Here is a 15,854-nt window from a genome sequence, read left to right on the forward strand (position 1 = left end):
TCACTCTCAGGAGAATGCTAGGTAAGTTAGTAGGGAATACATATGCGAACTCACACACAATAGCAACATAATCAATTGTAGGGCTCTTACAACTAAAATCACGAACATAAGCCAAATAGGCTAAGCACCTACTGAATACTAATATCTAAGACAAAACATAACAGATAATCTCAGTCGGTGTGTGGTTATTAGAACCCTACCACAATATCAGAGGAATACTACACATGGCTAAGTTAACAGTCTTGGCAAAGAAATCCAAGACAGCATGGTCAGGAGATAACCAGTCTATGCTCAGAATAACTTCAAACTCTAACATATCAAGCAAAATGAGGTCAACCTAAGTGTTAAGACTCCCAAGTTATCACAACACAAGCTCTATAGAACTAATCCACTACTAAAGAATTACCACGGGAGTGGACACATGAAATGACACTAACAAAGGCTCATGAAGTAACTCCAACTGAGGAGAAAAATAAATAGACACATATAAATATATAGAGACTGGATGAAATAAATTGAAGGTCGGCTAGTGGCAAATTGAGATCGTGTCTACAATAACTGAATATGAGGTCTCAGCCTCTAGCCTAACATGAATCATATAGAGATGACCCCGTCTTTCCTCAAACTAGGCTCCAGCTCTACCACCCGATATACCCTCATATGCACCTCCTCGAGAACTCTGAGGACCACCCTTACAAACCTGAGCACTGTGTCTACTCGGAGGCTCTACAACCTTACGCCTTGGGCAATCTCTGCCATAGTGCCCAACCTCGCCATAATCAAAGTAACCTCGATCTCCCTAAGGTCTAGGTGGAAGACTATCTTATCCTTTATGGATTTCATGACTTGACGTCTCAGGTGAGTCATAAATAGGTCGGTTAGGATGCCTTTGAGGCTGATTAGCATATAGAACCCAGTTGGAAAAACTCCAACCATAGGGCTGAGGACCATTGCTGAATGTGAACCCTCTTACCGCTGCCCCCATATACCTCATGAAGAAGCTCCTCCATAGTACAAGCATGGTCACCTTTATCTAGAAAAGATTTACCCGCTGATGCTAAGGACTTTATAGCAATTCAGTGCGTAAGTCTCAAGCCTCGAACAAAGCAACAAACTCTATCCTCCTTTATAGGCAAAATCATAGTAGCATTGACTAGAGAGTGTGTGAAAATGTATTTTGTACTCTAATACTAACATGGAACCCTACTCTAGTCTAGTGAAATGATCTCCCAATTTATCGCTGACGCTACGGGGTATGAACATGGCCAAGAGAGCCTTAAAAAATGGTGTCCAAGTCAACTTGTCTATACTCCATGAATGTTTGCCACCACTGTCTAGCTGGTTTGTTTTACTAATATGCAGTATAATCAGTTCTTCTAGTCTATACTAAACCAGTATACATAGTTTCTCATGACAGCTAGTCAAAAACTCATGATCATCCTTTCTTATAGCTCTTAAAAATCATGGAAGAGTCAAACTCAAAATCTACCCATCTTCGGCTTCATCACAGCCATGGCAGTCTCAACTATCGCAGGTTGAGCAACCATAAGTGTTGGTGGTACCTCTGCCTGGGGAGCCACAACAGTAGGTTCCACTCTTCGGCCTATAAGTCCTGCTGCAGCTAGGCTAGTCCCAGCCCCACCAACTACAAAGGAATAGAGCTCGTTGAGGCTTAATAAGTGGATCAGGAGTCACATCTCTATCCCGACCTCAACTGGTGTTATAGCTCATGCACAACCTCGGGGTTGACCTCAAGCCTTACCCCTTGCTAGGGCTCTACCTACTGTTTCGGGAGCATCATCTCCAGCTGTGGCACCTCTCGTGCATACCATCTGCGAAAGAGTGAATCAAATGAGAATTCCCAAAACTAAAAGGAATAAGAATGTATGATATGGAATCAAAGGAAAGAATCTTCCTAAAGATGTACTATAGCCTCCCGAAAATAGGATATAAACATCTCTGCATCGATCCACATGACTTTACTAGACATTAGTTTTGTACCAACAAAACTGGTAAAATTGGGGCTCTGATTTCTCATGATCTAATAACTAGAGTCATGATGACACTTACTAAATCTCACTAGTAGGCAAGATAATCCTTAGCTCGTAACCAATGATAACAAGCTTATGAAGCGAAAGAAATAGATAGAAGCATAAATAAATAGATTTAAGAAAGAAACAACATAAATAAGAGAGTATATATGCACAACCCTTGAACAAGGAAAAAATACAAAGATCCATCCCAAAACCTGATGGATGCTAGTGCAAAGCAACTATAAAAGATTGAGTACAAACTAGACATATACAACGAAAGACAGACTATATCAAAATACAAAAGACTAGTCATAAATACACAGAAAGAGATGGGTCAACCATAAATGCCAGAAAGGTCACCCACAGTCTCTAAAATACCAGCTACGACAACACAAGGATCAACGGGGTCGACTAGAGCTTGAATATACATCAGGGAAAAAGATGTAAAGTGCAGTATAAGTACCAAAATAATGGGTACTCTGTAGGCATCATAGTAAAACTTCTAAGGTAAATGACGAAAGCAATTAAATTTACCTAAAACTTAAATAAACCCCCATAAGCTAGAAGGCACAAACAAAGCATCACAATAGTAATCATAAAATCAATAATCCGACAGAACACATAAGCTCAGCGGGTACACATAAATGCCACGCTACAAGGCACAACTCAATATTAAACACAAATGCCTTCCCGAGATCTAACATCAGGATAACATCATGTAACCTAGAATCTCCCAAAATCTTACATCGAAATAACTAGTCCTTCCGAGAATCTTACATTAGAAAGCTTTGTTAGAATCTAGCACACCCTAGAATCTTACATCAAAATGACTATTCCTTCTCGGAATCTTACATCAAAAAGCCATATCAAAACCTATCACACCTTGAATCTTACATTGGAATGGCTAGTTATTCCCAAAATCTTACATAAAAAAGCCTCATAAACCAAGTCAATTCTGGATCTTACATTGGAACGACTGCATAGAAACCTAGAAGCTCTCGAAATATTATATTGGATTAGTTGTACAGAACCCTAACATATCCTAAAATCTTGAATCAAAATTTCCATGCCACTACCTAGCCCCATCCCAGAATCTCACCTCATGTTAGCTATAGCACAAGAAGGAGAGGGGTCTTGAATAGGTCTAGGTAGTTATCTCACTACAGCCAACCAGTCACACATGCTAACTGAGCTACCTGAAGGTCACAACCTAGTCTGGGGGGGTCATATCTAACCCAATTTCATTCTCAAATGAAGCCTCATAGGCCACAAAACCAGCATCTAAGGCAAACTAGCCAAATCTAGGTTAAGGCTTCACAACGTCAATACTAAGGCCATTCTAGCCTATTCACAACTCACGGGAACAAATGAGACATCAAACTAATCATGATCAACTCAACAGTACCCGAAATAACCAACAACAAGGCTAAAGCAATCCAATAATGATAAAAATAAGGTCTAAGAATAATAAGCCATAGCCTACCTTGAAGCTCAACACGCGGGCTCCATAATGTAAAATAGTGATTCCGACGTTAATACGGTCATTTTGACACTCATAATGCAACAATCAAGCTCGGATCTAAAATTGAGTCAAAATGGCATTGTGGAACCCGCACAAGGAATCACAAAATTGACTCCATCAATGAGTTCCAACTAGCTCAAGAAACTTATGTCCCAAAAATAGGCACAATTCAAGCTCAATTGAAACCATCCCAACAATTAAACTTAGACCAAGAAACCCTTTCTAGCTAAATTCGGCAAATTAAATAAAAACTTACGTGTTTCAAAATGAGAATATCGACCCTAACGACATCCCCAAGCAACTCCCAACTTAAAGCAATGATTTCCTCAAAAAATCGCCTAAGAATTAGCTCTCAATCATAATAAAAAGTAAAATAAGAAGAAAGAACCCAATGATTTAATCACTGTAATCGCCGCTCTGGCAGATCCGATGTCGTAGGTGCGGCATCGTCGGAGTGGGGAAATCCTCCATGGAGCGGAGGTCAACGGGGCTGACCGACCTAGAGAAAATGACTTAGAAAGTCATTACAGATTTTGACACTGTACAATTTTTATTTATGATGGTATCTACCATGTTATGATATTGATTTTGAATGAAAAACAGAGATTTAAATTTCTTGAGGAAAAAATCTCTATAACAACACATCATGAGCACAGATGATTAAGAAAGAAAAAGGAGAAGAAACGAGAAGAAACGAAGAAGTAATTTTATGATATTGGTGTTTCTCTCTCTATATGTAAAGAGTCTTATACTTGCAAGAAACTGAAAGTAATCAAAATTTCAACTAAAATATTTAAAAAGAATTAATGGGTTAATTATTACCATTATTTTTCTATAAATATGTCATATTAAATAACTCAAATTAGAAAAAACTAATACACAATATTTAGTTTGTTTCAAAGTCCTAAATATTAGAAAAATAATTAAATTATTATTTTTAAATATTAAAAAAATACTCTCCCTCGTCTATATTAAGTGAATTATTGGAATTTTTTTCATAGTCTATAATATGTGAATTGTTCAAAATTTTAAAAAATTCCTGAGATTTTTTTTTCTTTTCAAATTTATTTTTCATTTAATGAAGTTTTTAACTACTTTATATTTTTTAGGAGGATAGTTGGAAATAATCAAAAGGGCAATAGTGAAAAATAAAATTTTATTGATGTTTATAATATTTCTCTCTTAAAGAGTGTGAAATTACATTAGTTTGATGTATACACCAGGTGTAAGTTTTCTGCACGTGGTGTATACACCGATCCAATACATGCATGCCATGTGTTTGAATTTAGAGTTCATTTTACTTAACCTTGATTGATTAACATGTGTTTTACTTCATTAAATCACCTAACCATCAAAAATAATATTGGTTTAGTGCATACATCGAGCGTGAATGAGTTTTTACCCAATAATTTACTTAGTCCGTTTGGATTGACTTATAAGTTACTTATAAGCTGTTTTTAATTTTTTTGCGTGTTTGACTGACCAACTTAAAATTATTTTGTGCTTAAAATAAGCTCCAATACATAATTTAATTTGTTTGGATGAATTTATTTTAAGCAGCTTATCAATTGAAAATAATTTATAAGCCAAAAAAATATAAGTCGGACTACACCAATTTTTTTTTAAAAATTATAAGTATTTTTTAATTTATAAGTTACTTAAAATAAGTCTATCCAAATATGTTGATATCAACTAGGGAGATTAATAAATGATTATTTATCTGTAGTAGAGTGTGTGTCTAATAAATATATATACATATAGATTTGTTTTTAAAAATGTGAAGAATTTTAGATATTTTTTTCTGTTGTGAGCAACGTAACGTAACTTGGTTGGTTATTATCTTGAACATGTGGAGGAGAGAGACCAATACTCCCAAATAATTCACTGGAGAAAACATACCAAACTATCTACTGATTTCCCTCGAAGCATTTCAAACGTCATTGTTCCCTTGCAGTCCAGCAATGGCGCCGCCGGTGATTTTCTGCCGTGAAATATCTCCGTCGCCGGCCAACTGCACATCCTATTCACCTTTTCTTCAACTGGATACTCAGTGTACTTCATCTTTCGCTGCTTCTTGCTTAAGGCTACCCAAGAATTGTTCATTAGTAGCTAGATGCTCCTTGAAATGGTCTGAGAAGCCATCTATAATGCCTGGAGCATTGCTCACTTCTAGCCCTCAACAAGTCTCCTCAAACCCTGTTTTTGGTGAAGGCAAAATTGGTGTTTTGTTGCTTAATCTTGGTGGCCCTGAAACTCTTGAAGATGTGCAGCCATTTTTATTCAATCTTTTTGCTGATCCAGTAAGTTAAATGTTGTTTCCTTTTTTTCTGAGATTATTTTGGAGGAAAGTACCCTTTCGCCATTTAGGTATAACAACACATGCAATGATACAATTTAACTATGTCCAATTCAAAAGGATCTTCCAATTGATCAGAAAAGCTTAAGTATATGGTTTGAATTAGTGGTGATTCTAAAGAAGAATTCTAAGAAACAAAAGGCAATTCAGAGTGGAACCATCCTTTCGTGGTTTGGCAATAACACCTTCCACTCTTTATTTAATGGTTCTTAACTTGGATTTTTTGGTTTGAATAGGATATTATTCGATTGCCAAGATTGTTTCGGTTTTTGCAAAGGCCACTGGCGCAATTTATATCTGTTGCCAGAGCACCCAAGAGCAAAGAAGGTTATGCTTCAATTGGTGGTGGTTCTCCTCTTCGACGGATAACTGATGCCCAGGCATGAATTTATATGGTTTGATAAATATTGCTGATTGTTGATTAATGGTTAAGTATGTAAGTAGGAATGAATGAAGATGAAATGTTGATCCGACAGAGGCGACAAGATGCTTATGATGGTAGATTTCTAGATTTTCTTTGTCAAGTGACAATGTTTTACCATAATAGCGAAATGCTTTGTACCATGCTGAATCCTAGTGCTTAGTGGTGGAAACACTTGCTAAGGCTATTCTTAGTATGACTTTTGCCATTTATATGCCATGCTGAATTCTTTTGCTGTTGGTGGCGGTTTGCTGTGGTTGATTTGTATACGAGCAGTACAATGTTTTTCTGCATTTATTTTCATGGCTCCTCTATTCAGTTCTGCCTTTTCAATAATATTGAATTTTAGGCTGAAGCCTTGAGAAAAGCTCTGTGGGAAAAGAATGTTCCTGCAAAGGTGTATGTTGGTATGCGCTACTGGCATCCATTCACAGAGGAAGCCATTGAACAGGTATCTCGTTTCTTTGTTTTTCATTTGTAAGCTTTTCCCTTTCCTTTGACTTCTAAGTTATGTGTTTTGGGTGCATTTAGATGTTTTCTTGAGTCTCTACAATCATCTCATTGAGCAAAATAAGTGGTATCATATTTACACTTTCAAAACTCTTATCCCTTGAATTTGAAGTATTAGCTCGCTACAAGTTTGAATAGCCCCTTTGTTCCATGGGGATTTTTTGTAGGAGCTGTGTTTACACTACTGCAGAATCATATAATATTGGGTTTAGACGATAGATTGACAACAACAACAACAACAACAACAACCCAGTGAAATTCCACAACGTGGGGTCTTGGAGGGTAAAGTGTACGCAAACCTGACTCCTACCAAGGTAGGACGGCTGTTTCCGAAAGACTCTCGGTTCAGTAAAATCATAAAAAAAAGTCAGATAAGGATAAGAAGTTCAAAGCGATATGACAAAACAAATAATGAAAGCAACCCAGATAAAATAGAGCAATCAAAGTACATAAAGTAATAGATAATAACAGAAATCAGACCACAAGAAATTATAATGCGCTAATACGACTGCTAAAAAGGAAGAATAACGAGACTATGAACTAGCCTTCTACCCTAATGTGGGTCCTCCACACCCTCTTATCTAAGGTCATGTCCTCGGTAAGTTGTAACTGTGCCATGCCCTGTCTAATCACCTCTCCCCAATATTTCTTCGGCCTACCCCTACCTTTTCTGAAACTATCCATGGCCAACCTCTCACACCTCCGCACTGGGGCATCTATGTCTCTCCTCTTCACGTGCTCAAACCATCTCCGTTGCATTTTCCGCATCTTGTCTTCCACCGAGGCCACTCCTATCTTGTCCCGAATAGCCCCATTTCTAATCTTGTCGCTTTTAGTATGCCCACACATCCATCTCAACATTCTCATTTCAGCAACTTTCATCTTTTGAACGTGAGATACCTTAATTGGCCAACACTCTGCCCCATATAACATAGCCGGTCTAACCACCACTTTGTAGAAATTGCCCTTAAGTTATGGTGGCACCTTCTTGTCACATAGCACACTGGAAGCGAGCCTCCATTTCATCCACCCTGCCCTAATATGATGTGTGACATCATCGTCAATCTCCCCGCTGCCTTACATAATTGACCCAAGGTACTTGAAATTACTTTTCTTTAGGATGGCCTGGTCATCAAGCCTAACTTACGCGCCAACCTCCTGAGGTGTCTCACTGAACTTGCACTCTAAGTACTCTATTTTGGTCCTACTCAGCTTAAACCCTTTAGACTCCAAGGTCTGTCTCCAATCCTCCAGTTAGCGTTAACTCCGCTATGAGTCTCATCGATCAAGACTATGTCGTCTGCGAAAAGCATACACCACGGCACCTCACCTTGAATTTGTCGCGTCAATCCATCCATCACCAAGACAAATAAAAATGGACTAAGAGCTGATTCTTGATGCAACCCCATCACAGCTGGAAAGTGTTCTGAGTCGTCTCCGACTGTCCTTACCCTGGTTTTGGCACCCTCATACATGTCCTTGATCACCTTAATGAATGCCACAGGTACACCTTTAGCCTCCAAACATCTCCATAGTATCTCTCGTGGCACTTTATCGTAGGCCTTTTCTAGGTCGATGAATACCATATGCAAGTCCCTCTTCTTCTTCCTATACCGCTCCACCAGTCTCCTCATAAGATGGATGACTTCTGTAGTTGAGCGTTCCGGCATAAATTTGAACTGGTTCTCTGAAATAGACACGCCTCTCCTTACCCTCATCTCCACCACTCTTTCCCACACTTTCATAGTATGACTTAGAAGCTTGATACCTCTGTAATTGTTGCAACTCTAGATATCCCCCTTATTTTTGTATAGAGGGATCATTATGCTCGACCTCCATTCTTTGGGCATCGTTGTCGTCTTAAAGATTACATTAAATAACCTAATCAGCCACTCCAAACCTACCGAGCTCGCGCTCTTCCAAAACCACTGATTTCGCCTCCTTCCTCACTATCTTATAAAGTTCTCCATTCGTCCGCTTCTCCACCTCATCCTTGCTTTCTATCAACTTCGCATATGCCATCTTCTTTGCTTCCACCTTCCCTTGCACTTCTCCATTCCACCACTAGTCCCCTCGATGCCGACTACGGCTATCTGTCGAGACTCCCAACACTTCCCTTGCTACAACCCTAATACAACTAGCCGTCCTATCCCACATACTGTTTGCATCCCCGCTACTATCCCAGGCCCCCATATCCTTCAATTTCTCTCCCATCTCCAAGGCACTAGCCGTGGTCAAACTCCCCCATTTGATCTTAGGCCGATCATCCCCGACCCTCCTCTTTCTCGTCATCTTGATCCCTGAATCCATCACCAAGAGCTTATGTCGGGTTGTAAGGTTGTCGATTGGAATGACCTTACAGTCTTTGCACAGACCTTTATCATCCTTCCTAAAGAGTAAATAATCTATCTGAGTCTTATTCACCGGACTACGGAAGGTTACCAAGTGGTCCTCCTTCTTTGAAAAACTCAAATTAGTTATCATCAACCCGAAAGCTCTTGCGAAATCCAAAAGTGAAACTCCTCCATTTCTATCCCCGAAGCCAAAGCCTCCATGCACATCATCATACCCTCTCGAAGTAGACCCAATGTGCCCATTGAAATCCCCTCCTACGAAAAGCTTCTCAGTAGGCGGTATGCCTCCTACTAACTCATCCAAATCCTCCCAAAAGCGCCTCTTATCCTCCTCGCTTAAGCCCGCTTGCGGCGCATAAGCACTAATAATGTTTAACGTGATCCCTTCAACGACCACCTTAATCGACATCATCCTATCAGTGACTCTCCTAACCTCCACCACTTGGTCCCTTAAATCACCGTCTACTAAAATGTCTATCCCATTCCTATACTTCGATCTACCAGAGAACCAAAGCTTAGACCCGTCTACCTCCTTAGCTTTAGAGCCTACCTATTTGGTCTCTTGGACACAAACTATATTAATCTTCCTATCCTTTAGAATTTTAACTAGCTCTATGGATTTTCCCGTTAACGTCCCAATGTTCCAAGAACCTACTCTCGGTCTAGACGCTCCTTTAACCCACTTACCCCTCCTTACCCTCGGCCCTGTCCCCATCCTCATCCCCGTACCCGAGCGAGAACATGACCCTAGTCTACCATCACTACTCAAAGCCACGAAAATGCGTATGAACTAATAAATTATTCAAATAAATTATTCAAAGGTCTAAAGTCGGCAAAATGTAACTACAAGTGCATGAACAAAGAATTGATATGGAAAAGATAAAAGATATGGAAACTGGAGTTAACTCCAGTCGAAATTGAACTTGATTGCCGCCACAAATGAGTTCCTTGGTGTGGACCGATCTGACCAGCCGTGTTTCCAGCCAAGCAGTAGCGAACAAAATCCGATGATAGCCTGTCGATTCTTAACCTTCGCAGAGTGTTCGATGGTCGATGTCGTCAGAAGTATTTACCGTTATGTTGATGTTATGTTACAGGAAATTGTTACAGGGAAATGATTAAGGAAAAGAAAGTGACACCAAATGAAATTAAAAAACAAATGAAGGAACTCAAAGCAATCAAGAACCAAATGGGCAAACTTTCACAATCCTAAACTGCAATAAATGAAATACCCAAATCAATATTGATCCAAAACTCCTCCGAAATGCAGCACTGGAGCAAAAAAACCCAGTCAAACCATGAGATGAAACTTCAAGATCACTTCGACCCAAATTCGTTTACCTCGTATAGATAGCTTCTAGCCACTAAACTCAGCAAAAACAAAAAGCAAAAAAAAAAGCAACAAAAAAAGCAAAAAGTCAAAAAGGGTCAAGAACAGATCCAGAATAGAAGAGAGAAAACCCTTATCCCCAATTCGTTTCTGAGCTAAGGAGCAGCAAAAGCTAATGGTGGGGAGCTCCAAGTGGCGTCTGGTGGTGGTGTAGAGATCGTATGGCCACCCAAAATCATCCTGACGTACGAATCGAAGGAATGGTAATCAAATTTTTCCAACAACTATATTCTAGGATCTCTAGAATCTTTTGAGAAATTATAATTTTAAAGCTAATTAATAAATAAGCTGATATTAGCTAGGCATGCATTCATGACCAGTGTTTTGAGAAGCGAGAAGTGGAAAAAAGCGACAGGGGCTCGCTTAACAGAAGCGCGAAGCGTGAAGCGAAGCGCATGCTTTTTTCAGAAAAAGCGCTATTTAGTATAAAAATATAAAATATAAAATATGCATAGATAATAAAATATGCCCCATTGGCATATTCACTTCAACTTCATCATCCATTTCATCATCATCAATAAGATTAACCATGGATGCTTCAGGATTCATTTGAGTTTTAAATTCATTTTTTTTCATAAAATACTCTTTTATTTCTTCCTTCACACTATTCGAGATCTTTGGACACACTTTAACATCTTATAACCACCAATAAGATGCTTCTTGTGACGAAATATTCCGCCATTATATGTCATATCACAAAAACACATTTGATTTTTGTGTTACTTCCCATGGCAATTCCATATGCTCAAGTTGGATTCTTTTTTTGTGCCATTAAGAAAATACAACTTACTACAAAGAAAAAATAGAATAATAATTCAGTCACACAAGCCAAATTGTCAAAACAATAACAGAGCAGCTGCAGCAAAATTAAAAGAGCAACTGCAGCAAAATTAAAAAAATAAATAATAAAGCAGCCAGACTATGTGGAAAAAAAATAGAGCATATGCTTTATCTTCAAAAAAAATGGCCAAACTGCTGAATAAAACTTGAAAAAAATAATTCTTCGCAGACGGCAGTTGCGCAGAAATAGAAAAAGAAGAAGAGAAGAAGAGATGAAGAGAAGAACATCGCAGCAGTTGCGCAGACGGCAGAACTGCTGAATGGAAATAAAAATAGAAATAGAAAGAGAAGAAGAGAAGAAGAGAAGAAGAGAAGAAGAAAAACTAACCTGGTTGAATTGTCGAAGTTGAAGAAGAAGTCGCAGCAGCTTGGAACAATTAATTATAAGTTTTACAGATTTTTTTTTTTTTAAAAAAACCTAGTGCCGCTTTTTCAAAAAAGCTTCGCTTCTAGATGAAGCGTGCTTTTCGCTTCTCCCATTAAGCGCACGCTTTTTTGAAATTGCTTCGCTTCACGGTGTTGAAGCGTTAGTGCCTCGCCTCGCTTCGCTTCGCTTCACGCTTAAAGCGAGCGCTTCGGCGCTTTTTCACAACACTGTTCATGACTGAGTGTAATCAACAACAACAAAAAATTATTACAATGTTCTTAAGTGAAGCTTACGGTGGTACTAAGAAGTAAGACTGGTGGGGAAGTGGGAAAGGATGGTGGAGGCTAAGTTGCGGGAACTCTTCACTTTCGATGCTGCATCATGTCGGGTTCTCCAAAAATACATTACTTTTGGAGAATCAGACAAACACCGGTTGACACTTTTGAAGAGTCCAAACAAGTTGAGGAGTGTGTGGCTGGGAGAAGTGGCTCGTATCTTCCGAAAAGGAATTAGGCTAGCTAACCTTATCTCCCTGTGTAATTGTCCCAAGTTGAAGCGAACCAAGTGGGAAAGCTTCTTAGGCCCCTCTTGTTTTTATTAAGATAGAGATGTTTGTCTAAATCTAAATACATATCTAATTATTAAGATGTTGTCTCTATTGGACATTTAAGCTATTCCTTTTATTTTTTTTAAAAAACAAATAGGCCAATAGGCATTGAGCCTATAGGTTGATATTATTAATATAATCAAAAATAAAATTGTTAGAGTGCGTAAAAAGTCCCACATTGGTTGGGGAATGGACTGTTGGTCTCCTTATATGGACTTGAGCAATTCTCCCCTCATGAGCTAGCTTTTGGGGTTGAGTTCGGTCTAGGTGCCATATTTTTACATGGTATCAGAGCTAGGTCTATCCCCGTTTGGGCTCTCGGTCCACACTCCAGTTGGGCCTAGGCATGAAGGGGGGTGTTAGAATAGGTAAAATGTCCCAAATTGGTTGAGAATGGACTGTTGGTCTCCTTATATGGACTTGGGAAATCCTCCCCTCCTGAGCTAGTTTTTGGGGTTGAGTTAGGCGTAGGTGCCATATCTTTACAAAAATCAAATGTACCTACATCATGTTCAAAATTGGAACTAGCTAAAAAATTAAAAGCTATTAAAAACAACTGAATCCTATCTTAAGTTCTAGAGTGTGTTCAATATGAAGGGAAATGTTTTCTAGAAAAATAAGTTGGTTTTTTACTTATTTTCTTGTGTTCGGTATGTATAAGAAATATATTTCTAAAATCATTTATATATAATCTAGACAAATACTATGAGAAGTGAGGGTGTGGGGTGGTGGAGATTAGGGCTACGGGGTGGGGGTGAGATGAGTAATGTTGGGGCGGGAGGGATGAGGACACAATCAATGTGGAATACCACTGGTAGAACTTGTTTTCCCTACTTCTATTAAGGAAGTCATTTTCCTACTTATTTTTCTTGTGAAAATATTTTCCAAAATTTTTGACCTACCAAACATCAGAAATACCAAACACACCCCTAATCCAAGCTATTGTTACTCTGGCTGCTGTATGTTGAAGTTTCCTGCTATGTCTGAGTTGTAGAAATAGAGTAATCCATCTCCACATATTCCATATCAGCTGGCACCTTCTGGCGGTAATCATATTCATCACTTGTCTATTATCTTCTTGGATCTGATACTGAGTGTTGGACACTGATGTTTGTCCATGTTTATTAGTTTTCTTCCGTGTTTTGGCAAGTCTGCAAAAGTAGAGAATTCCTATCTGCCAGTTCCTTCAAATGCCAGATTAGCTAAATAATCAGCTAATACAATTCCTTCCCTGTATGTATGTTTTTTTTGTATTCTGCAATGCTGCATTAGAGCTCTAGTATCCTCAACTATAATGATGATTTGCCACGGTATATCCCATGTTCCTTCCGTTTTTTTTTTAATCAGCAAAGTGTCTGTTTCCAGTGTGATTTGTGTATTCCATATGATACACAGTATGCCAAAGCTTCCTTGATTGCCATTGTTTCTGCCTCTATGTTTTTTGTTTCATGTATTTCCTTTTTCTGTGCAAAAGCAAAGCTTCAGCAGTTTCTGACTCACCAAAGAATTATTCATTAGACATCTTGTCAGCACACCCCTCAACAAAATGAGGAAGCAAAAGGAAGAATAAGCATCTCATTGAGACTGCTCGTACCCTTCTCATTGAATCTCATGTTCCGCTGCATTTTTGGGGTGATGCAGTTCTCACGTTTGGCTATTTAATTAATTGGATGCCCTCATTTTCCATTCAGAATCAAATTCCTTATTCAATATTGTTTCCTCAATCATCTCTATACTCTTCCCCCTTGTGTGTTTGGGAGCACATGTTTTGTTCATAACTTAGCCCCTAGGAAAGATAAATTAGCTCTCATGCTCTCAAATGTGTCTTTCTTGGTTATTCTAGGGTTCAAAAGGGGTATCATTGCTACTCACCCGATCTTCATCGGTACCTTATGTCAGTTGATGTCACATTCTTTGAGCCTCGACCTTACTTTACATCTTTGTCTCATCATCTCGAGGTATTTGAGGTCTTACCGATACCAATTTTGAGGAATCTATGGTAACTTCTACATATCCATCTACAGTGCCATCCGTCTTACCTATACCGATCTTTTGAGAAGCTACATTACTTCTACATCTCCATCCACAACACTACCATTGCTGATTTATCATCATTGCCACGTTCAACATCAAGCCTAGATGTTCATGATTGCACTAGACCCCCTGGACCTACTGCCGACTTGTCTCCTCCTAATCAATCGATTGCACTTCAGAATGGTATATGGTCTACTCGTAATACTAACCCTTAGTATACCCTTTTAAGTTATCATCATATGTCATCATCCCATTATGCCTTTGTATCATCTTTATCCTTTCTCTCCATCCCTAAGTCTACGGGTGAAGTATTTTATCATCTAGGATGGTGACCAACTATGATTGATGAGACGTCTGCTTTATATGTGAGTGGTACGTGAGAGCTTGTTCCTTTTCTTTTAGGTAAATTTAGTGTTGGTTCTCGTTGGGTTTATGCAGTCAAAGTTGGTCCAGACATTCAAGTTAATCGACTCAAGGCTCGCCTTATTACCAAGGAGTATGCTCAGATATGTGGCTTGAGTACAGTGATACTTTCTCTCCCATGACTAAAATAACAAATGTCTATCTGTTTTTATATCTATGTTTGTTGTTTCCCATTGACCTTTTTATCAATTGGAATTAACAATGGTTTTCTCCATGGTGACCTTGAGGAGGGGGTTTATATGGAGCAACCACCTAGTTTAGTTGCTCAGCAGGAGTCTAGCCTGATGTGTTGATTGCATCAGTCACTTTATGGTTTGAAACAATCTCCTCGAGCATGGTTTGGGAACTTTATCATAGTAGTTCAAAAGTTTGGCATGACTTGTAGTGAGACTGATCACTCTGTGTTTTATAGGCGTTCTACTCTAAATCTACGTATTTATTTGGTGGTCTGTGTTGACGATATCATTATTACCGGTAATGGTCAGGATGGTATCACTAATTTTAAGCAACATCTCTTTCAACATTTCCCGACCAATTACCTCTTGAAACTGAAGTATTTTCTAGGTATTCAGTCCTGATCAGGTGTGGTTATTTCACAACACAAGTATGCCTTAGATATTTGAGGAAATGAATGATAAGATGTAGATCCAGAAACTCCTATGGATCCAAATGCTAAACTCATACCAGGACAGTGGGAGCCACTCAGTGATCCAGGAAGACATAGACAGCTTGTTGGTAAGTTGATTTATCTCACAATACATTTCTTTTCCTGTGAGTGTTGTAGGTGAGTTTATGGATTCTTCCTGTGAGAGTCATTGGGATGGGGTTGTCTGCATTCTGTGATATGTGAAATCAGCACCAGTTAAAGGACTACTATTTGAGGATCGGGGCCATGAGCAAATCGTTGGATATACAGACGCTGATTGGAAAGAGTGACCTTCTGATAGACTTTCTACATTCAAATAGTGTTTTAGTAGAAGGTAATTTGGTGTTCTGG

At 38.8% G+C, this 15,854-nt stretch overlaps 1 protein-coding gene across 1 annotated transcript in view; it reads left to right on the forward strand.

Moving 5' to 3' along the window:
* Window positions 1–5,375: 5,375 nt before the first annotated feature.
* The window catches only part of LOC129880498 (ferrochelatase-2, chloroplastic), a 52,096-nt gene continuing 41,617 nt past the window's right edge, over window positions 5,376–15,854 (forward strand). Inside the window, exons 1-3 of the mRNA XM_055954561.1 lie at window positions 5,376–5,855; window positions 6,148–6,291; window positions 6,682–6,783. Of these exons, the coding sequence (XP_055810536.1) occupies window positions 5,517–5,855; window positions 6,148–6,291; window positions 6,682–6,783 (585 nt within the window). The 5' untranslated portion in view covers window positions 5,376–5,516. The remainder of the gene's footprint in view (window positions 5,856–6,147; window positions 6,292–6,681; window positions 6,784–15,854) is intronic.

Source organism: Solanum dulcamara, chromosome 2, assembly GCF_947179165.1.
Source record: "Solanum dulcamara chromosome 2, daSolDulc1.2, whole genome shotgun sequence".
In the NCBI taxonomy this organism is placed as follows: Eukaryota; Viridiplantae; Streptophyta; class Magnoliopsida; order Solanales; family Solanaceae; genus Solanum; species Solanum dulcamara.